At 35.6% G+C, this 22,378-nt stretch overlaps 1 protein-coding gene across 5 annotated transcripts in view; it reads right to left on the bottom strand.

Annotated features, from left to right (window-relative positions):
• The window catches only part of syne1a (spectrin repeat containing, nuclear envelope 1a), a 214,427-nt gene that overhangs the window by 18,222 nt on the left and 173,827 nt on the right, over positions 1 to 22,378 (bottom strand). For all 5 annotated transcript variants that reach the window (XM_028439484.1, XM_028439485.1, XM_028439487.1 and 2 more), the window contains 20 exons: positions 21,103 to 21,285; positions 20,853 to 21,002; positions 20,030 to 20,206; positions 19,801 to 19,956; positions 18,392 to 18,547; positions 18,141 to 18,311; positions 16,817 to 16,950; positions 16,539 to 16,743; positions 14,659 to 14,841; positions 14,025 to 14,171; positions 12,579 to 12,733; positions 11,104 to 11,251; positions 10,929 to 11,023; positions 10,410 to 10,644; positions 9,239 to 9,433; positions 7,663 to 7,788; positions 6,260 to 6,415; positions 5,192 to 5,350; positions 4,788 to 4,954; positions 259 to 421 (listed from right to left, as the gene is read on the bottom strand). In XM_028439484.1, coding sequence (XP_028295285.1) covers positions 259 to 421; positions 4,788 to 4,954; positions 5,192 to 5,350; positions 6,260 to 6,415; positions 7,663 to 7,788; positions 9,239 to 9,433; positions 10,410 to 10,644; positions 10,929 to 11,023; positions 11,104 to 11,251; positions 12,579 to 12,733; positions 14,025 to 14,171; positions 14,659 to 14,841; positions 16,539 to 16,743; positions 16,817 to 16,950; positions 18,141 to 18,311; positions 18,392 to 18,547; positions 19,801 to 19,956; positions 20,030 to 20,206; positions 20,853 to 21,002; positions 21,103 to 21,285 — 3,261 coding nt within the window. The remainder of the gene's footprint in view (positions 1 to 258; positions 422 to 4,787; positions 4,955 to 5,191; positions 5,351 to 6,259; positions 6,416 to 7,662; positions 7,789 to 9,238; positions 9,434 to 10,409; positions 10,645 to 10,928; positions 11,024 to 11,103; positions 11,252 to 12,578; positions 12,734 to 14,024; positions 14,172 to 14,658; positions 14,842 to 16,538; positions 16,744 to 16,816; positions 16,951 to 18,140; positions 18,312 to 18,391; positions 18,548 to 19,800; positions 19,957 to 20,029; positions 20,207 to 20,852; positions 21,003 to 21,102; positions 21,286 to 22,378) is intronic.

Raw genomic sequence — 22,378 nt, 5'->3', positions numbered from 1 at the left:
TAAGTTTTACTGCCAGAGTTAAGCACTTGTCCTTTGGAAGCGTTATTTTATTTTCTATGTATTTTTATTAAGTTTTGTTTAATTTATTATAACATACACTACACCATACATAGGAATGTCTTTGCTTCAACGTAAAATAAAACAGTTTAAAGTAACACTTGCTGTTCTTTAAAATGTACTTAAAACAATGGAAACACTTTAACAGAGGTACGTATTGAAGCGTGGTCGGACTGTATCGTTGCATCCCTAGTATTTTACCTGCTGCTGGCTCTGTTTCCTCTGGATCTCTTTGTCGTCACAGGTGGCGTAGACGATGGGTCTGGACAGTTCGGCCTCGATGTGAGAAAGCCACGCCCTCAGGCTGCTCATGTTTTTATCCAGCTGCTGCACCGCCACCAACGTCTCCCTCAACTTCTTCACCCTGGTTGTGTTCAAACAGTGACAGGTCACATGACAGGAAAACAAACAGGGATCTAAGGTAAAAAAAGGGTCTTCACAGGAATGGATGCATTTCACACAGTTGTGCAGTGATAAGTTTACACAGATATGTAAGTGGTAAAACCAGAGCAAATTAGTACAAAATATGCAAAATTACTTCAAAATTACACAAAATTAGCAAAAGAAACGAGCTTCTGCCAAATTCATTTATCTGGATATTAAAATGTTCCTGATCATGGTACCATGATTATTCACATTTTAAGGCTTGGAAGACATTTATATTCCATTAATAACCATAAAGTAAGTTCACGACATTTTAGCCAAAGATGAGAGATTTTGTTAATCTTTTAAAACTAATTCAGAACCATATGAATCTGGATCATCATCTAATCACTAATTCCTTATAATATTATTATAATTTATCACTGTAACCTGACAGCTTTGATTGTTCTATATATCTGTATTATATTTATTATGATTATTATTATTTTTCTTATAGAGGAAATGATTTTATTTTTGAGGGCCTAAACACGTTAAAAAAACTCATGAAAATTATTACCCATTATAGGACTGGTGAAAAATGTGATATTTTAGGAGAATTGCATGTGAATGGGAAAAGGACTCAATAGCGCCCCCTTGGAAATTATATTGCTTCCAGCTTGGATTGATGACATCATCACTGTAGAGAGTGGTGAATTATTCAGTGTACTGAAGAACTATTACTTCAGTACACTGAGAACTTAATTTTATTTATTTTTTCTACTGTAATGTGTGCACTTATTATCTATTTAATCAACAGTCTTTTACTTAATTATTACTTAAAAATTTTTCTTTCTTTTTTTGAATCCGATCTGGATGAAACTTGGTGGTCTAATGAAGGAACCAACCTGAAATAACTGCGACACATTTCATAAAAATCAGTCAATTAATAACAAATTTTCCAATGATTAATGATGGGGATTTTTGAAACTGATCCAGAATCTGTTTATTGATCCCAATCCAATCCAAAATATGATGGAATATTCTATATTGTAATGTAAGGTCTATTCTTAGTTGAATTTTTGTCAAAATGCATTAAGTACTTTTGAAGTAATCGTGCTAAAAAACAACAAATAAATAAATGAACGTTAGTGAAAATACGAGCTCTTACTTCTTGTTCCCACGACTTTAGGTTTTGAACAACATTCATATCTCTAATAAGACACACCAACCAAACTAAATAAATACAAAAAAGTCCCTAAAAGCAAAAACTCAGGACTCACAACAACAATATTCATTTTAAATCACTTTACCAAGAGTTAAATAACATCCATTAAACACAACAATAAGTAAAGCTGATGTTTCTAATGAATATAAAGTCTCCTGCCTGTTGACATCGCAGTCACAGTTTGGTAGATCCTCTTCATTTGTGCATCCGGCCATATTATTATTATTATTATTATTATGATTATTAATATTAGTATCACTCACTACGTCCCAAACCATGAGGGACGAGAGAATCAGCAGCACCACGGGAAAGAAAGTCCAAACAATCCTCGTCAAAAGTCGTCTGAACCAGCTTCACTGCACACTTTCTCTGTCCACAGCGTGTGTGTGTGTGTGTGTGTGTGTGTGTGTGTGTGGGCGGGGGTGTGTGTGTGTGTGTGTGTGTGTGTGTGAGGGAGGAGGGTAGTGGGTGGCACAAGTGCAACTTATCAACTGTTTCCCTTCAAGGTTAAAAAAGACACATGTGAGTAACACATGCCTGTGTGTGTGTGCGTGTGTGTGTGTGTGTGTGTGTGTGTGTGTGTGTGTGTGTGTGTGTGTGTGTGTGTGTGTGTGTGTGTGTGTCGCTGTTTCTAAAAAGACTCTGACAGTCAGAGGCACATGCTCTGTTGCACTGTGTTGGAAAATAAGGTGCAAAACTCCAAAAGAATAAAAAAACAAATTATATTAATTAAAACTAATAATAATAATAATAATAATAATAACATTTAAAGTTAACAGAGACAGAGAATAATCTGCAGCTGTTACTTTAGGGACACACCACAGAGTCGTAGGGGGAGGGGGGAGGAGTTGGGGGCGGAGCAACCACAACAACTACGTTAAAGTGACAGAGATCTAATCTGTGTTTGTTTGGAATGAAAAATCGTTTTGACCTTTGAAGCCATTCTGTTGTCAACAATCAAGTGTCAGAGAACCTTGATGGGGGGGGGGGGGGGGGGGGGGGGGGCAGCACATTATCAACATTATGTTTGCATTTAGAATAATCACCAATCAGAGCATTAATACAGGAAGGAACAACGGGTCTGTGTGTGTTTTTGTTCCCTCATTGTCTGTCATTTTGTGTGTTTTTGGAGTCATTTTGTATATTTTTCTGTTATTTTGTATATTTTTCTCTTATTTCATGTGTGTTGCTGTTTTGTGTTACCATGGAGTCATTTAATGGGTTTTTCTGTTGTTTTGTATGATTTTGTGAGTAATTTTGTATATTTTTGTTTTCACTTTGTATCTTTCTCTTTCATTATGTGTATTTTTGTTGTAATAATGTGTTTTGCAGCTTTTTTTTTCTTAACTTTGCATGTTTTGCTGTCATTTTGTATATTTTTGGATGTTTTTCTGTAATTTTGTATTTTATAGAGTCATTTTGCATATTTTTATTGCCACTTTGTATATTTGTCTGTTATTTTGTGTATTTTTGCTGTTGTTTTGCATACATCTCTTTCATTATGTGTATTTGTTTTGCCATAATGTGTTTTATGTGTTCTTTTGGAGTAATTTTGCATTGTTTTGTTCTCATTTTGTGAATTGTTGCTGTTGCATTGGATATTTTTCTGTAATCGTGTGTTTCAAGAGTCATTTTGCATAATTTATTGCAGCGTTGTATATTTCTCTGTTGTAGAGTTATTTAGTGGGTTTTTGCTATCATTTTGTGTGTTTTTGGAGTCATTTTGTGTATTTCTGTATTTAGGTGTTTGTGGTTTATTTTTTTCTGTAATTGTGTGTGTTTAGAGTCATTTTGTGTATTTACTTTGGGGGACGCCAGTTGCACATGTCTGCATAAAGTTATCTTCTAATATTCCTCTTTTCATCAGAACAACTAAAAGGACAAAACAATGAACAACATGAAACTTGGAACTTAACGAATATCAAAACATCAGGAATTTACACAGTGTATGATGAGCAGAAGAGAACATAAAGCAGTGGTAGGTAACTTTTATCACAAAAATGTGTTTGTTTGATCAGAGGGTCACATGATCAACATTCATGTCAGCATTTAGTATAATGAGCGATCTGAGCATTAATACAGGAAATAACAGAGTTTTTATCGTAATTTTGTGCTTTTCTCTCATTCTGCATATGTTAGTTGTTGTTTTACTTGTTGTGAAGCATTTTGTGCATTTCTTTAGTCCTTTTGTGTATTTATATTGTCGTTTTGTGTTTTTTAGAGTAAATTTTGTGTATTTCTGTTGTTGTTTTGCTTGTTTGTTAGTACTGTGGGTTTGCTGAGTCATTTTTTGTGTTTTTCCAGCCTTTTGGTGTACTTTTGTTGTGATTTTATGTAATTTTGTATATTTTTTTGAGTAATTTTATGTATTACTGTTGCCGTTTTGTTCATTTTTGTAGTAGTTTATGTGTTTTGACAGCAAAAACACACAATTTGACAGCAAAAATACAAAAATTGACACGAAAACGGCCCAAAATGACACAAAAACTGCCCAAAATGACAGGAAAAACACAAAATGACAGCAAAAGTGCACAAAATTACTTCAAAATAAAATTATGCTAAATTACAGAAAAATAAACACAAGCAAAATACACAAAATGAAAAAGAAGTATACAAAACGACAACAAAACTACACAAAAATAATTCAAAAAACACAATATGTACATACAATGTACATACATGTAAATAAACACAATGACTCATTGTTAAAAAACATGATTAAAATAACAGAGTAAATCTTGTGTATTTCTGTTGTCGTTTTGCTTGTTTGTTAGTACTGTGGGTTTGCTGAGTCATTTTTTGTGTTTTTCCAGTCTTCTGGTGTACTTTGTTGTCATTTCATGTAATTTTGTATAATTTTATGTATTACTGTTGTCACTTTGTTCATTTTTGCAGTAGTTTCCGGTTTAATTTGCTGTGTTTTTTTAATGTATTCTTGCTCTTGTTTTGTGTACTTTTCTGTCACTTTGTACATAAAAATTAGAGCGAGGTTCAAAAGTCACTGCATGCACACTTTATGCTGGATCTGATTATTATCTCCTAATATGATACAAAAGCCCATTTATTACTTAATCTCCATCTGGATTGAATAGTTTCCATCTGATTTGTGTAAAGCGTAAAAACACGTGAATAATGAACTCACCTGGCTGCTATGAGGTCCAGCAGGTGTTGCCAGCGTTCGCTGACTTTACTGAGCTTATGTTGGATCTCAGAGGCTTTGTTGTCCTGGCTGGCTCTGGCCAGACGTTCTCCCATGGCCTGGAGATGATGCTTGTTCTCCTGAGCCACGCTGATCTCCTCCTCATAGTCCTGGAGCACACACACACACACACACAAGATAAAGTGTATCATTTATAGCAGTGGTTCCCAAACGTTTCACAGTCCCGTACATGAAGCCATGTACCCCCTGCTCCTGCACACTTAAAAAACATAATAATGTAATGTCATATACAATGTAGCCCTACAGTGAAATTTGTCTCTGAATTTGACCTATCCTGTTCCCCTTGGGGGGACCCGTACCCCACTTTGGGAACCTAGTTTTCATACCTTGCGGAGCTTTTCGATCATCTCTTCAATGCTGACGTCTCCATTCTGTGACACCTTGCTCTCCATCTGTGTGAGCCACTCACACAGCTCCTTGTTCTTCTCATTGAACACGACCCACTCGTTCAGCTTCTCGCTCACCTGCTGCCGACGCAGCGAAAGCTTTGGGGACAAAAGAAGAGACGGAAAGTGGGACAAAAGTCATTTTATTTTTTCACCACAACTTCTGTGAACAATGTGTGTCGTTTCATCATCTCTGCATCCCTAACGCTACGATTCACACATATATTATATCTCCCGATACTAAACAATACAAAATACATAGATATATATCATTACTTACAAGTTTTACCTTTACAAGTACAAAATAGTGTGAAATACAATTTATTCAATTTTTCTCAAACTTGGAAGAACAAGGAAATGATAACAGACTGTAATTCAAGTACCAATATGAAAAATAAATGGTATGTTCATTTTATTATTATTATTTATTATTATTATTATTTTATTAATTAATTTTTCAAAATAACAAAAAAATACAAAGTTGCAATGAAATTATGCAAAATGACAGCAAAAACACACAAAATGACAACAAAAACACAAAAATTGACACGAAAAACTGCACAAAATGACAGGAAAAACACAAAATGACTTCAAAATAACAGAAAAATATACAAACCTGCAATAAAATTGTGCAAAATTACTCTAAAAAAACAAATGATTACAGAAAAATGTCAAAATCAACAGAAAAATAAACACAAGATCACAGCAAAATACACAAAATGACTTTAAAAGAAAATCCACATAAAAGACATAATGCAAACAAAAATACACACAATGAAAAAGAAGTATACAAAACGGCAATAAAAATACACAAATAATTAAAAAAACACAATGTGTACATACAATATACATACATGTAAATACACACAATGACTCAATGTTAAAAAACATGATTAAAGAAACATTTTTTTGATCGATATAATAATCGTGCAGTGAAATATGGCGATATATTGGTGAATAGATGTTTTCTTCCTCCCTTAGTGTGTGTGCGTTAGGCGGCGTGCGTACCTGGTGGCAGACCTCCTCCCACTGACGCTGTAGCAGCTGAAGGCGTTCCTGAAGGACTGTGATGTCATCAGCACTAACCACGCCCTCTACGGAGTCCCTCAGCAGGAACAGGGATGACAGGTCATCAGTCCAGCCCTCCACACTGCTCTCCAGCTCCTGCATTCACGACAACATGGAAAAACAACCTCAGAAATGTTCACATTTATTCATAAAGTGTGAGAAAGCGCCGCTGCAGCAGCTCCTTAATATCAGAAAAATATTACAAAATGAATCTGACAAAAAGATGATCAACATCACAACAATTATAAACATTTACACACACACACACACACGCATACGCACACACACACACACACACACACACACACACACACACACACACACACACACACACACACAAAACTCAGTTATTTTTCCCCCTGATGAAATAAAAACACGACGTTGGATAAAAATAACAAACGTCTCCATCAAGGTTAAAGTCAGCGTAAGGTAACGGAGGAAGCTAACCTTTGAGTCTCCTCCTCCTCTGTCATCGGGACGTTTTTGTCATGCTGTGATCATTCATTAGCAACACACACACAAAAGGAAATGCATACATGCAGACACACACACATGCTAACACCCCCACAGCTAAGAGAGACGCTCCTGCTTTGATTCTCTCATGCACACGCAACCTCCCTCGTTCTGTCCCCACCCCCCGCCTCTCCTCAGCTGACACACACTACACTCCTCCCCCTTTTCCTCCCCTCCCTCCCCCCCTGAGGAGCTCTGAAGCGTACGTCACGTATCATTGACGTACATTTCTTTGCATCTTTAAGCTTCACCATCTTCTCTTGATTCAATAGCTTCAAAAAATAGGAGCAATAAAAAAATTTTTTAACTGAATTTATGGGTTTTTGCTGTTGTTTTTGGAATAATTTTGTGTATTTTTGTAGCCGTCTTGTGTGCATTTTGTATTTCGTTTTGTATACTTTTCTTTCATTATGTGTATTTTTGTTGGAATAATGTGTTTTACATGGATTCCTGTGTATTTTTCCTGTCATTCGGTGTATTTTTTCTGTTGTTTTGGGTGTTTTTCTGTAATTTTGTGTATTTCTGGTGTCATTTTCAATGTTTTTCTCACATTTCATGTGTGTTTGTCGTTTTCTTGTGTTATTGTGGAGTCATTTTGTGTATTTTTTGTTGTCGTTTTGTATTTTTGTTGGCATAATGTGTTTCATGGGGATTTTGTGTATTTTTGTAGCCATCTCAGGTGTATTAACTGTATGACAAAATACACCAAAAAATAACGATGATGATTATAGCTGCTGCACAGCAAGGGTCGGGGCCAGGCACTTCAATCTGTGCACTTGGTTGAATTTGTCTTTGTCTGTGCGTGTTTTTGCACGTGACGTCGTGCTCACCTTGCATCTCATCTGCTCGGCGTGCAGCTCCTCGTGATGCTCGGATAGCGGCGCCGACAGTTTCCTTTTGAAAGCCCTGAGCTTCTCCAGCGACACGTCAATTCCCTTCTCACATCGTTCCCAGTTCTGCACAAACACACGCACAAAAAGAATTAGAGCAGAAAACACACACAAACACACACACACACACACTGCAGAACTTGGCGTGCACGGCCAGGTTGCTACAAACCTTTCATGCAGCTGCGTCAGTGCGTTACTGAATACAAAGTGACACACCTGATGGTACACAATCATGTGCGTAAGCACGAGGTCGAGGTCAAAGTAAATCACTGACTATATCATGCGTGGCCTCACGCTCACAAGGAGGATCATGGGAAAAAAAATTAGGTAGCACATTAAAAGAAAACTGTTCAAACATAAGAGGCAGAGTATGCCCCAATATATAGAATAGAAAATATTAGACAATAAAATAAATAAAATGTGCTTATAGTCATTGTAAAACATTTACTACAAAATCATATATAAAAGTAGCATAAAAGGCAACAAAATAAATAATTTCAAATAAATAAGATCATCAGACACACAATCCCTCATAGCACAAGCATTTTATTGTGTTAACTATAGTTATATGTAGAGATATAATGAGAAAACAACATCAAGTTTAATACAACAAAAATAAGCATTAACCAGGAAATGACTGAGAAGGACAGCGACTGTGTTTAAAACTTAAAACTAGGGCTGTCCCAATTCAATGTCTTCACGTCTGAGACGATATCGATATTAGCATCTTGAGTAGGTACCAGACAAACTGACCTATTAATTATTAACCAATGGGTTACAGACATTTAAACTTAAATCAGAAGAATGTTATTTTGCAATTGGACAAAATAAATAAAAATGGTCCTGAAAAATAACCTCAATAAAGCCACTAAACAATATTTATTATCAGAGTTTGTAGATGTAGGCTGAAATAATTAAAATCACTGTATAATATGAAGGAAAAAGCATCTATCTATCTATAAATACAAGGAAGGTCTGTGTGTGTGTGTGTGTGTGTGTATGTGTGTGTGTGTGTGTGTGTGTGTGTGTGTGTGTGTGTGTGTGTGTGTGTGTGTGTGTGTGTGTGTGTGTGTGTGTGTGTAGCGCATATCTCCCCGAGGGTATGCATCCATTATTTTTGACTTTTTTGGTGATTACGTTTCAAAACGTTTATTTTTATTTGAAATCAACGCTGGTCAGAACGGATGGACATGAGAGGGGGGGAGGGGCGTCTGAGCCGCAAAAACACACTACCAAAGCTCTCAAGTCTCACACATTGTGGACACACACATTTCAACCTGTTCACACGCTACACCATGTATACGGAGGAGAGATGCGTGCGCGTGCCTATGAATAGAGTCGGACACGGTAACCGGGACAGGTAGTGAGTCTTATGTTATATAGTACAGCCAATCAATTAAGTACAGCTCTACAACAGCAAAATGGCCAATAAACAGCACTAACCGCGTGCGCACACACACACACACACACACACAATAATGAAATGTAAACTGTTTCTTTATATACTGTATCTGACCTTGAGCAAAGCGTTGAGCTCCCTCCGCTGCTCATCCAGGCGCTGATGGACATGTCTCCACTTGTCCTGGATCTCCATCAGCTCAGTCTGCAGGTCGGACTCAGCGCGGTCGTCAGCCGACAGCAGCAGACTACGACCAGCCTCGATGGTCAGGATGTATCCGCCCTGTTGCCTCTGCAGCACTCGCTCCTTCAGCTGCAGCAGCAAAGAGTCACAGACAGAGTCACAAAGGGAATCATTTATGTATATTTTTAGTGTTTTCTATATTTCCACTGTTGTTTTATGTCTTTTTCCATTTTTATGTCTGTTTTTTGGTGTCATTTTGGCCATTTTTGAAGCCATTTTGTGTATTTCTGCTGCTGTTTTGTATAATTTGTGTATATTAGTAGTTGTTTTTATATTAAATTTGTGTATTTTATTTTTTAGTATTCCTGTTGCTGTTATATTAATTTTTGAATATTTTATCTGTAATTTTAGTGTCATTTTGTATGTTTTTGTTCGTTGTTTTGTGTGTTATAACTAAGTCATTTTGTGAATTTTTGTTGTGACTTTGTGTTTTTGGAGTTATATATATATATGTGTATTTTTGTGTATTTCTGCTGTTTTGTATAATTTTCAGGTGTATTTATGTAAATTTGTAGTCGACTTGTGTGTTTTTGTAGTCATGTATGCATATTTTTGGTGAATTTCTGGTGTTGTTCAGTGGATTTTCAGTGTCATTTTGTATCCTTTTTAGTTGTTTGTATGTATATTTGTGAATTTTATATGTTTTTCAGAGTTACAGTAAGAGTGCTGTTTTTATGGGTGTTTTTGTTGTTGTTTTGTGTATTTTTTTTGCCGTTTTGTGTATTTCTAAAATTGATTAGTGCATTTTAAGCGTGATTTTGAATCCTTTTCTGTTATTTTTATGTGTATTTGTAGCCGTGTCTGTTTTTAGAGTAAATTAGTGTCATTTTTTTGTGCATTTTATTGTGACTTTTATTTGTTTCCTGAAGTCATTTTATGTATTTCTGCTGTTTTCATGTATTTTTCCATCACTGAAATCATTCTGTGCGCGTGCTTTATCCCGTCAACGTGTCACAGCCACATGTTGACCTCTATGTACACGTCAAATCACCATAATTACAGTGTGAACTTTGCGTAATGTTACATCTGTTAGGCTCAACTTGACCTTGATTTGTTCCAACATCTGTCTGGCCTGTTGCAGAGCCACCGCTTCTCCTAGCTGATGCACATCTGGATCCGGACTCACGTCCTGAAGCCACCGCAGCAGCTTCTCCGACGTGTGTCTGTAGTTCTGCCACTGACGCAGCAGACTGTCGATGACGCCCCTCCTCTGCTGGGCGCGCCGCACTACGCCCTGCCATTGGTTACTGAGCAGGGCGAGCTTCACGCTGAAGTCGTCGCTGTGCAAAGTACAATTCTTAGTATAATATACGGTATGTAATATAATGTACATAACATAATGTATGTAATATAATGTACATAACATAATGTACATAACATAATGTACGTAATATAATGTACATAACATAATGTACGTAATATAATGTACATAACATAACGCACCGACATTCGTGCTCTGCACTTTTAGGAGATGTTGACAGATTTGAAAAAATGTTTTGGCTTTTTGTATTTTTTCTTTTTTGCTTATTTTTGTGTACTTTTGTCAAACTCCGCCCATGTTTACCTGTCGTCTACTTGTCCCTGGTCCAACATGTTGTGTCCGTCGCTGATGATGGAGTAGAGAATCTGTTGCCTGCTGAACATCTCTGCCTGAAACGACTGCAAACACACACGTACAGTACGTACGTTAGCTAGCATTAGCACTAGCATCACACGGTTATACAAGCATGACCTCTGACCTCGTGGTCTCTCTGTTGCTCCAACAAACTCTCGTGGTTGCCTGAAATCTCAGCGGCGAGTTTCTGTTCGGTGTGAGAAAGGAAATCCATCCAGGACTCACATTTCTCAAGAAAACTCTGTCTTTGGAGCAGCAGCGACTGCATCTTACTGCAGAGATACAAAAAAAAAGAGAAATTACATTTGAAAACATTCAAATAAATGTCGTTTTGTGTTTTTGGAGTCATTTGTATATTTTTGTTGTCGTTTTGTATAATTTTCAGTTATGTTTGTGTATATTTGTAGTCGTCTTGTGTGTTTTCAGAGTATGTTATAAGTCATTTTGGGAATTCGTGTTGTCATTTTGTGTATTTTAGATGTTGTTTTATGTATTGTCTGTATAATTCTCAGTTTTATTTGTGTATTATTATCATCTTGTTTTAAGAGTAAATTTGTGTAAATTTGTGTATTTTTGTTGTTCTTTTGCGCATTTTATTGTGATTTTTTAAAAAGTCATTTTGTGTATTCCTGCTGGGTTTTGTTTTGTATTTTAGTGTCATTTTGTGTATTTTAGGCATTGTTTCATGTATTTTCACAGTGTCATTTATATTTGTTGTTATGTTTATGTATTTATTTATAGTAATTTTATAAATTTTAAATAAATGGTTAAAGAATTAAGCCAAAATGAAAAGGAACCATTTTTAATATCGTGATTCATTTCAGGCATTAATTATAAGTTTATGACTCACAGTGTGACTGATGTTTAAAAAATAATATATATATATATATACACATATATATATTAAAAAACGTACAACTCCTCACTTTAACCTGACAGCTTCTTGTACATATCTGTATTATATTTGTACGTTATTATTATTGTGTGCATTTGTATTTAATCCTTATTTAATTAACAGTATTTTACATAATTATGTACGTTTTCTTTGTTTAGTGTTTCTTCTTTTCATTTACAATATTTCCCAAATTTCTGATTCTGATTATTTAACACAGTAAACAGCAGAAATGACTAATTAATCGCACAATTTTCTGTAATTAATTGCGAATAATTGCATTTTTCTACTTCAGACTGAAGCTTGTAGTAAATATTATTTGTTTATGTAAAAATCATGAAATTAATGAAGAATCAAAACACAGAAAGTATATTTAAATTAGGACTGGGACTTTATAGAGTTATTTTTCTGTAATTAAAAAAAAAAAAAAAAAAAATATATATATATATATATATACATTCTAAACAGCGGGGGACCTTTCTCATTTCACGAGTTCCCAGTATACCCATAATACTGATGCACAGACTACGAAACAACCTGAGAAGAAAACGTTGCTGTGCTTCGTGTGCGTTAATTTTAGTTTATGAAACCATATGATAAATAATATTTTAATGCAGAAAAATACATTTGTTTTACAAAAAACGAGCTGAATGCTCAGTATAAGCCATGCATTGATTACAGAGTGAAAAGTGAAGGTGTGCAGGTACCTGAACCTCTCAGTGAGGTGAGCCGTGTGACTCGCCCACGATCTATTGAGGCTCTGCAGGTCTTTAACGTCTCTGTCGCTGACAGGAAGTCTGTAAACCAGCTCATTTACTCGCTCCAGCTCTGGTGAGAGACTGCTGAGCTTCAACAGGTGAACCTGAGACAGACCAAGCAGTCATTATTAGATATAAAACATGACATATATAGCAGTTAAATAAAGAAAACACATAAACCTGAGACCAAGCAGTCATTATTAGATATAAAACATGACATATATAGAGTTAAATAAATAAAACACATAAACCTGAGACCAAGCAGTCATTATTAGATATAAAACATGACATATATAGCAGTTAAATAAAGAAAACACATAAACCTGAGACCAAGCAGTCATTATTAGATATAAAACATGACATATATAGCAGTTAAATAAAGAAAACACATAAACCTGAGACCAACCATTCATTATTAGATATAAAACATGACATATATACAGTTAAATAAAGAAAACACATAAACCTGAGACCAAGCAGTCATTATTAGATATAAAACATGACATATATAGAGTTAAATAAAGAAAACACATAAACCTGAGACCAAGCAGTCATTATTAGATATAAAACATGATATATATAGAGTTAAATAAAGAAAACACATAAACCTGAGACCAAGCAGTCATTATTAGATATAAAACATGACATATATAGCAGTTAAATAAAGAAAACACATAAACCTGAGACCAAGCAGTCATTATTAGATATAAAACATGACATATATAGCAGTTAAATAAAGAAAACACATAAACCTGAGACCAAGCAGTCATTATTAGATATAAAACATGACATATATAGAGTTAAATAAAGAAAACACATAAACCTGAGACCAAGCAGTTATTATTAGATATAAAACATGACATATATAGAGTTAAATAAAGAAAACACATAAACCTGAGACCAAGCAGTCATTATTAGATATAAAACATGACATATATAGCAGTTAAATAAAGAAAACACATAAACCTGAGACCAAGCAGTCATTATTAGATATAAAACATGACATATATAGCAGTTAAATAAAGAAAACACATAAACCTGAGACCAAGCAGTCATTATTAGATATAAAACATGACATATATAGAGTTAAATAAATAAAACACATAAACCTGAGACCAAGCAGTCATTATTAGATATAAAACATGACATATATAGCAGTTAAATAAAGAAAACACATAAACCTGAGACCAAGCAGTCATTATTAGATATAAAACATGACATATATAGAGTTAAATAAAGAAAACACATAAACCTGAGACCAAGCAGTCATTATTAGATATAAAACATGACATATATAGCAGTTAAATAAAGAAAACACATAAACCTGAGACCAAGCAGTCATTATTAGATATAAAACATGACATATATAGAGTTAAATAAAGAAAACTGACAAACCTTGAGCTTTTCCAGACGTGTCTGGACTGCAGTGACGTCCAGGATGTTGATTGGGTCAGAATCCTTCAGAACCTCCTCAGCTTCCTGTGCTTTGATCCTCAGTGTGTTCACACGTTCTCTGAAACGCTCACACGCCTGTGCTCCACACTGCAAACACGCAGAGAAATACTGTAAATAACATTTTTAGGTGGGGGGCTACCAGCCTTTTTTTGAAATGGTGCCCACCCACCATTTCGGTCATTTCCAAATTTAGAGTAATATAGTCACGTGATACATAATTTCAAAGGTAATTCAACGTAGACCACCCCCCTTTTTTCGGCAATTTCCATTAAAGTCGTTTTGTCATTTATTTGTGAGTCAAATAACGCGACGGTTAGTGGAACCGAAGCATTGACACATACCAATATACAGTATGAATGGGGCCCATCATTCATATTACACATTAAATTAACACTCAGTGATGGAAATAATAAACACTATTAAGTTGTTTAAACTAATTTATTGTTTTCATTTATTCACTCATTTAGTGGAAAAATGTCAAATATTGTTACGCGATTAATCGAGATTAATCAAGACGAATTAATTACATAGTCTCTAATTAATTACATAATGTTTTTCCAGTGTGTAAAACCACCTGCAGTGTGTCGTGCTGCCTGTGGAGGGCGTGCTCCAGGGTGGAGAGGCGATGTGACAGTAACAGAACGTCTGAATGGAAACAGGCTGAGGAGGAGGGGTCCACGTGGCCCCTCAGATGGTCCCCTAACGCCTGCAGCTGCTGCAGCAACTGGTGCACGGACTCCTGTTCACCCAGGCACGCCTGTCAAAAACACAGCACACATATATAAATACATAAATCAATATATAAATAAGGATTAAGTTGTGTTATTTTGAATTACACCAAATAGATTTATTTAAATTTTTAGATTTTTGTGTATTTTATGTAATTTTAGTTTTATTACAGTTATTGTTTTGCATATTCCTGTCATTTTGTACATTTATGTTGGACTTGTAGCCGCATGTGGCCCCCGAGCCGCCATTTTGTGATACAAATTTAAATAAATTTATGGCTTTTCTCGATGTGAAGCTCGCTGTGCAAATAATTCAGATTAAATCTGTTCCTGAGAAAACATATACATAACGTATTAAATATCAGTGTTATAAGTATTACAATCTCACCAAACAAGTAGAAAGTAATGAAATTACTGCATATTAAAATTAAAAAAGTAATGAAATTACTGCATATTAAAAAAGTATGTGAAAGATGTACACACACACACACACACACACACACACACACACACGCACACACACGCACACACACACACACACACACACACACACACAGAGTAAACGCACACGCATCAGAAACATTGTATTTATCGTCTTTCAGGGTGTTTATCATACACTATTTCTATTAGCCTAGCCTAGCGTAGCCTAGCCTAGCATAGCGTAGCAGCTGGAGACGCCTGGGCTGTAACTCAGGGTCTGTGCGTCTTTTGTTAAGGACGAGCTGTGAGTTGGTTTTTCAGGCTTTGTGGGTTCGTTTTGTGGAACTCAAAGGAAACGTAGACTTTTATTTCACTGAACAGCGAGTGAGACGCAAAGATTTCTCTTCATGCCTTAACATTAGTCTTTATTTCTGTTGTTTTGTGTGGTTTTTAGGGTAATTTTGTATATTTTTTGTTGTTTTTGTTCATTTTAGTGGTCGTTTTATGTTTTTTTCAGGTGTTGCTTTTGTTGTTTTGTGTATTTTTGGTTATCTTTTAATATGTTTGTCTGTAATGTTTTATGCTTTGGGGTAAATGTGGCGTATTTGTATTATAATATTGTACATTGTGGTAATTTTTTTGTGTTTTTTATTTTTTATGTAAACTTGTAAGATTTTTGGAGTCATTTGTGCATTCCTACGTAATTTTGTATATTGTTCTATTTTTTGTGTGTTTTTGTAGTCTGTGTTTTGGGAGAAATGTTTTTGCAGTTTTTTTTTGCATATTTTGCATGTTTATGGAGTAATTATTCTGTATTTTGGTTAGAATTTTGCATATTGTGATACTTTTTTGTGCTTTTGTAATCGTTTTATCCTTTTTTTTAGCATTTTTATTGTTTTGTGTATTTCTTTGTAATTTTGTATGCGTTTTTGTCATCTTTTGTGTGTCTTAGGATAAATTTTGTGTATTTTTGCTGTTGTTTTGCTTATTTTGTGTGTTTATGGAGTAATTATTGCGTATTTCAGTTATCGTTTTGCATATTGTGATATTTTTTATGCCTTTGTAATCATTTTGTATGTTTTCTTGTGGTTTTATGCATTTCTCTGTCATTTTGTGTTTTTTTTTTAAGTCATTTTGTGTATTTTAAAATAATTTTGTATGTTTTTGAGAAATGTTGGTGTTTTTCTGTTATTGTTTTGTATATTGTGTTATTTGTTGTGTTATTTGGGAGTCATTTTGTACAGTGTATGTGTATAACTGTGTCATTAGCTCATGTTTAATGCTAACGTATGTAACCTGCACTCACATTGCAGTCCTTTATCCAGATACTGCTTTCTTCTTCTGTTATCTCTTTGTCCGTGGCGGCCCTCAGCAGACGCTCAGCGCGCTCCTCCTGCTTCTGAACTGCAGCGACGCACTGACTGTGTGACAAACGATAACGCTGCCAAAGTCCCAGCAACGCTTTACTGGTCCTCAGCTGCTCACAGATCTGCTCCAGGAGATGATTCCACCTAAAGACAAAGAATAAAAGAAGCAGGTTAGGGTAGTGATCTGAGTTATGTGTTTGGTTATTTTGTTTGTTACCTGACGTTGACGTCACAGAGAGCTCGGTTTAACGTGTCGGCCACTGAGGGGTGACACTGCGTTAATAACTGCTGAGTAACAGAGCCAAACTTCCTTAAACTGCTCTCCTGTTTCTCCATCTCCTCCTGAAGGTTCTGAACGACAAACAAAATCTAAATGAGGCAAAGCTTCTGAAACGCTGCAAAGTTAAAGCAACTAAATGAAGACATAGTTTAAGCCTCACTGATCAATAAATAAAAAATCTATAAATGTTGGAAAAGGTGGTGAAATGAAATTTTAAAAACCACAGAAAGTGGTTAAAAGTTGAAAAGTGGCTGAAAATGGACAGAATTTTTTTTAAATTTTTTGTATTTTCTTATTTATAACACAATTTTAACACATTTAACTGCTGTTATCTGAATATTAGCCACTGTTATCCAGGAGGTTTATTATCATTATTTGCACCATAGTATATAGTCATCTTAAAGATGGAAATCTTTGTTTTAATCAAAAATAAAATGGGTTAAAAATGACTAAAATAATGGTGGAAAAAGTGGTGAAATGGGATTTTAAAAACCATAGAAATTGGTTAAAAGTTGCACACTAGAGTGGCCAAAAACAGGCATTAAAAGTGTTAAAAAAGGGTTTAAAGTGTTTATATTGGAACAATTAGTTTAAATTGGCAAATAATGGGCATGGCAAATGGGGAATGTGGTTAAATTGGCAAAAAATAAGCATGAAATATGGTGAAAAGAGGTTAAAAGTGTCAACACATGTGACATTAGGTGGAAAAGTGGTGGAAAGGGCTGAACATGTCTTGAAAGTGGAAAAAATGTGCAGAAAAGTCATAGAAATGTGATGTAGAAGTGTCAGAAATGCGAGTAACGTAGCAAAAATACAAGAAAAAGTGATAAAAATAGGTTGTAATATTGCACGTTTGGTGTAGTTGAAAAAAAATGGTAAAAATAAGAAGAAATTGGCTCAAATTGTAAAAAATATTTTTTTCTGAGTTTCTTGAAGGCGTCTGACGACCCCCACCCAGTGTCTCACGACCCCAAGGTTGAGAACCCCTGCCGTAGACGTGTTTTTACTTCATTCTTACAGTGAAAACACCAGAAATGTGTTGGAAAGTCACTTTGGCAGAGTTTCTGGAGCAAACACAGTAAGAATAAAGTAAAAACACTTCAATGCTTCCGTCTACGAGACTCCAGTACGAAACTTTTCCAACAATGTCAATAAACCACGTGACCTTTAAGCGGTAATTTCAACCTTTTACATCTTTTTGTCCAGCAAATATCTAGTATTTCTTGATGTGTGATGATTGTGAAATAAAAACCCTCCTCACCTGCAGACTTTCCACCTGCTGCGTCACCGCCTCCAGAGATCCATTAAGGAGGTGGAGTCTGGACAGTGAATACCTTCCCTCCATCAGGTACCCGTTCATCTCCTCTGAAGCACGGCGGTATAAAGTCCACTGCTCCAAAACTGACCTCAGACTCACCTTCATCTGATTTATCTGGTAAAAAACAAATGACGAGCTTTAGACGTTAAGTAAAGATTGATCAGCGATAGAAGAGATTAAAACAAAAAGCTCACGGCGTGGTCTAAATGAGCCCATGACTGGTTGAGTCCTTTGAGGGTCTCCTTCACCGCGCTGCAGGCCGGGCCTTTCTTATCCTGGATCAGAACATTTCCTCTTTCCTGTGCTTTCTCCAGATCCTTCTCTTTTTCCTTCAACAACTCTCCCAACTCCTGGAAAACAAACAGTATTTGTATTTGGCAAATGAAAAATCTTATTATTTTTCTTCTGCAACTCCTTTGTCATGGAACTCCTCCTAGGATACTAATGCAGCTCTAATGACATGTATGTCATCTCATAGGGGCAATGGAAAGGATGTGCAGTCGACCTTTTTTGGAGCCAAAATGTCAAGGTCAAGGTCAAGGTTGTGTCAAGTGTCAAAAACCAAAATTTTCCATATCTCTATGAATATTGATCGTACAAGTTTGATGCTTACATTTATGAAAAGCTCATCTCAAGTGGAGTATTTTATTTAATTGGACTGAAGCTGTACGACCTACCAGTAAAAAGTAAAAAAATTCCTATAACTTCATTTACAGTGCTACAGATACAGTGCTCAGACTGGTACCATTGAACGACATTTCCTTTCAATGTGTGACCTACCAGTTAAAAGATCGGTAGGGGTAAAAGTTCATGACGTCACAAAATAAACAAACAAAAAATACTTTTTTCCCTTTAACGTGGTCACAAAATGAAAGACACCAGGGGTTGAACTGATAAGTTGACTTTAATGTTCTCTCGCGACTCTGTCCACGTGACATCGACTAGTCGCAGTACCTGACTTTTGCCCAAGATGGCGGCGCAACACAGCAAACGAGGGTCCTAGTACCCCTGCACGGCAAGGCAGCACAACATCAAGTGTTTCTCGTTCCTTCCTGGTTTGTGCTCAAACTGTAGCTGGTAGGCAGATACTACGGCTAATATACATGCTAACGTTAGCTGTAGTGGTAACATGTCTGTGTGATAAGCAGATCTGGAAAACATCAGTAGCACAGGACGGAGGCTCCGTTAGCGGGGTAAGATTGTGACCCGAAAAAATCTGTAACCGGAGGTGGCGACAGTTTCAACCCCTGTGGCTTCTCAGTGGACATTTACTCACCCTTAAACACGTTTGTAATTCTTCTCCAGCCTGCATTTACTTCACCCACCGGAGCGTCATGTTTAAATAGCTTATTTACTCCCCCTTAAACATGACGCTCCGGTGGGTGAAGTAAATGCAGACTGGAGAAGAATTACAATCATGTTTAAGGGGGGGTAAATAGCTACGAATAGGTTTAGCACTCTTCTTCTCTACCACAGAGAAGCCGCAGCGGTCACAGATTTTTTACGGGTCATAGATTATGACCATTGGAACCAACGCATGGTAGAAGTCGCTCATGAGCAGAAAGAGGTTGGGCACCCATGATCTAAGTGAACACCTCTTTACCTGATAGTCTTTGAGCGCGTTCTGCACCGACGCCACGTCCTCTATCCTGTGTCTCTTCTTCACTTTCTCCTCCTGCAGCGTGAGCCACGTTCTCAGAGCCTGGACTCCGTTCTCGTGCTCGAACCAACTTTCCTCAAGTCCTTCTAACAGTAGAATCTGAGAAAGGAAAAGACGTTATAACAACTAATAAGCAGTTTTTTTGCTGAGATTGCAGCGGTAGGATAGTTACCTTTTCAGCAATAAGCCCCTGCATAATCTGCCATCTTCTGTTCATCGCTCCCAGTTTCTCAGCAAAGTCCGTCTTATCTCTGCGTTTCCCCTCCACGTCCTGACTGCTGATCTGCAGCACGGACTGGTTCACAAAGTCCACCGTCAGCTGCTTACAGGTCAGATCAATACGGAAACCCTGTGGAAAGAAAGAAGACATTTTTATCTTTCAAATTATCTTCTTTTCATTTTTTTAAATTTTTTTTTCAAATATCTTATTTTTTTTTCTTCTTTTCTTAAATTTTCTTTCATTAAAAAAACAAGATAATTTTATTTATTTTTTTATTTAAATTTTTTTTCATTTAATTTTTTTCATTTGTCAAAATTTTATTTTTTTCTTACTTTTTTCTCCGTTTTTTCCATCATTTTTATCAGTTTAAAAAAAGAAAGAAGACTATTTTATTTTATTTTTAAAAATTATTTTCTTTTCATTTTTCAAATTTTTCTCTTTTTTTCTGTTTTTTCGATAAGTTTTTTTTGTCATTTTAAAAAATAGACAAAAAAAGACATTTTTCTTTTACCTTTCTTAAAATTATTTAGTTTTAATTTTTTTTCAGTTTTGTTTTAGATTTTTCCTAAAAAAAATGTATCATTTTTTTTTTTCTAAAAAAAGATAATAATAATAATATATATATATATATATATATATATTTTTTACTTTTTAATTTAATTTTCAAATGTTTATATAATTTCTCTGTATTCATTTAATTTTTTCATTTTAAAAGAAGAAAGAACATTAAACACACAAAAGATGTATTATTTCATTAAAAATGACAGTTTGGTACCTTATACTTCTGCAGGAAGTTGTGAACCTCCTCTGAGCCGACCACTCCCAGGATTTTGTCCTGATCTTCCTCGATGATGTTTTCCATGACGTAAATCCAACTCATGAGTTCTGTGATTGCGTGTCGTGATGCAAGCTTTTCCATCTGCAGCTGAAAGACAGAAAAAAAACGTATTACAATCAGCATCTGATGAACTGAAAACACACGTTATTGGACAGTGGAAGCAAACAATAGAAGCTCTTATTCAGACCTGGTGCAGCTTCTCCTGCACTACAGGGATGCGAGTCAGAAGCTCCGCCCACTGGGTGTCGCTCTGGCCCAACGCCGTCCTCAGGCCGGCCGTGTCCACCTTTTTCAGACGCAGCAGTTGGTTTCCTGTGCTCAGCACGGAGGAGCGTAACGACGACTTTGCGTCCACTTCTTTGGAAAACTCCTACGAGGAACAAACAATTTTCAGTTTTTAATCCAAAGAAAATTATTTCTAATAAAGTGCCTGAAATTTTTCAGCCAAAAAAAATAGTCAAAACATCAACATTTCTTGGTATTTTTTCTGGCTTTAGGTGAAATATTACTGATTGTATTAAATATGTATATAATATTGCTTAAGAGAGGAACTGGACCCTGAGATTTTATCTGACGTGCGTCTTGGCTGGAAATTAAATGAAAATGCCTTGATTATGGGCGGGGCTCCTGGAGCAGTTAAGACACGCCCAGTCTGTTCTATAAATCTTCAGAAAAAACAATCTATGCTATGCTAACTAGCTACTCAATACTCACTATAGCTCTCTAGTCACAATTATATTATTCTAATCCACTCACTACAGATTACAGAGTCCAAAGGTCATAGTTCATATAGGAGGGGGCGGAGCTAACAGTCACATAAGATGGCAAAATGGCAAAATTTGAATGTAATAGGCCAGTTTCAACCTATAGATAAAAGTCACTCTGACTGTTTTACAACCAAATATGCCAAAATGAAATACTTAAATGACTAAATTGACTAAAATGTCCATACCGTGTTTTCAGCAGTATAAGTGAACAGAATTAAATAAAAAAGAAAAACATGACAAACTTTGTGACATCTGCAAATATTGCACCTGAAGAATCAATATTGTATCGTCATGAAACTGGTGATTCACACTGAGATCATGAAAATGATCATATCTCAAAACGTTAAAATAGATAAATCATTCAAATCACTACTAGAGTGTTCAGAAATGTCTTGTTTAATTTTCTACATTTAGAAATATTTTGGATCAATGTGTTTCATGTGTTTATTTACTATATATAAAAACACCTTTAACTGCTGTTATCTGAATAATATCCACTGTTATCCAGGAAGTTTATTATTATTATTGTTTGCGCCATAGTATAAAGTCATCTTAAAGATGGAAATCAGAAACAAAATGGGGGAAAAAGTGGTGAAATGGGATTTTAAAAACCACAGAAATTGGTTAAAAGTTGCAAACTGGAGTGGACAGAAACAGACAGAAAAAGTGGTAAAAAGGGTTCAAAGTATCAATATT

This window comes from Gouania willdenowi, chromosome 24, assembly GCF_900634775.1.
Source record: "Gouania willdenowi chromosome 24, fGouWil2.1, whole genome shotgun sequence".
In the NCBI taxonomy this organism is placed as follows: Eukaryota; Metazoa; Chordata; class Actinopteri; order Blenniiformes; family Gobiesocidae; genus Gouania; species Gouania willdenowi.
The sequence above is the reverse complement of the archived record's forward strand: the minus strand, read 5'-3'. Positions and strand labels throughout refer to the sequence as shown.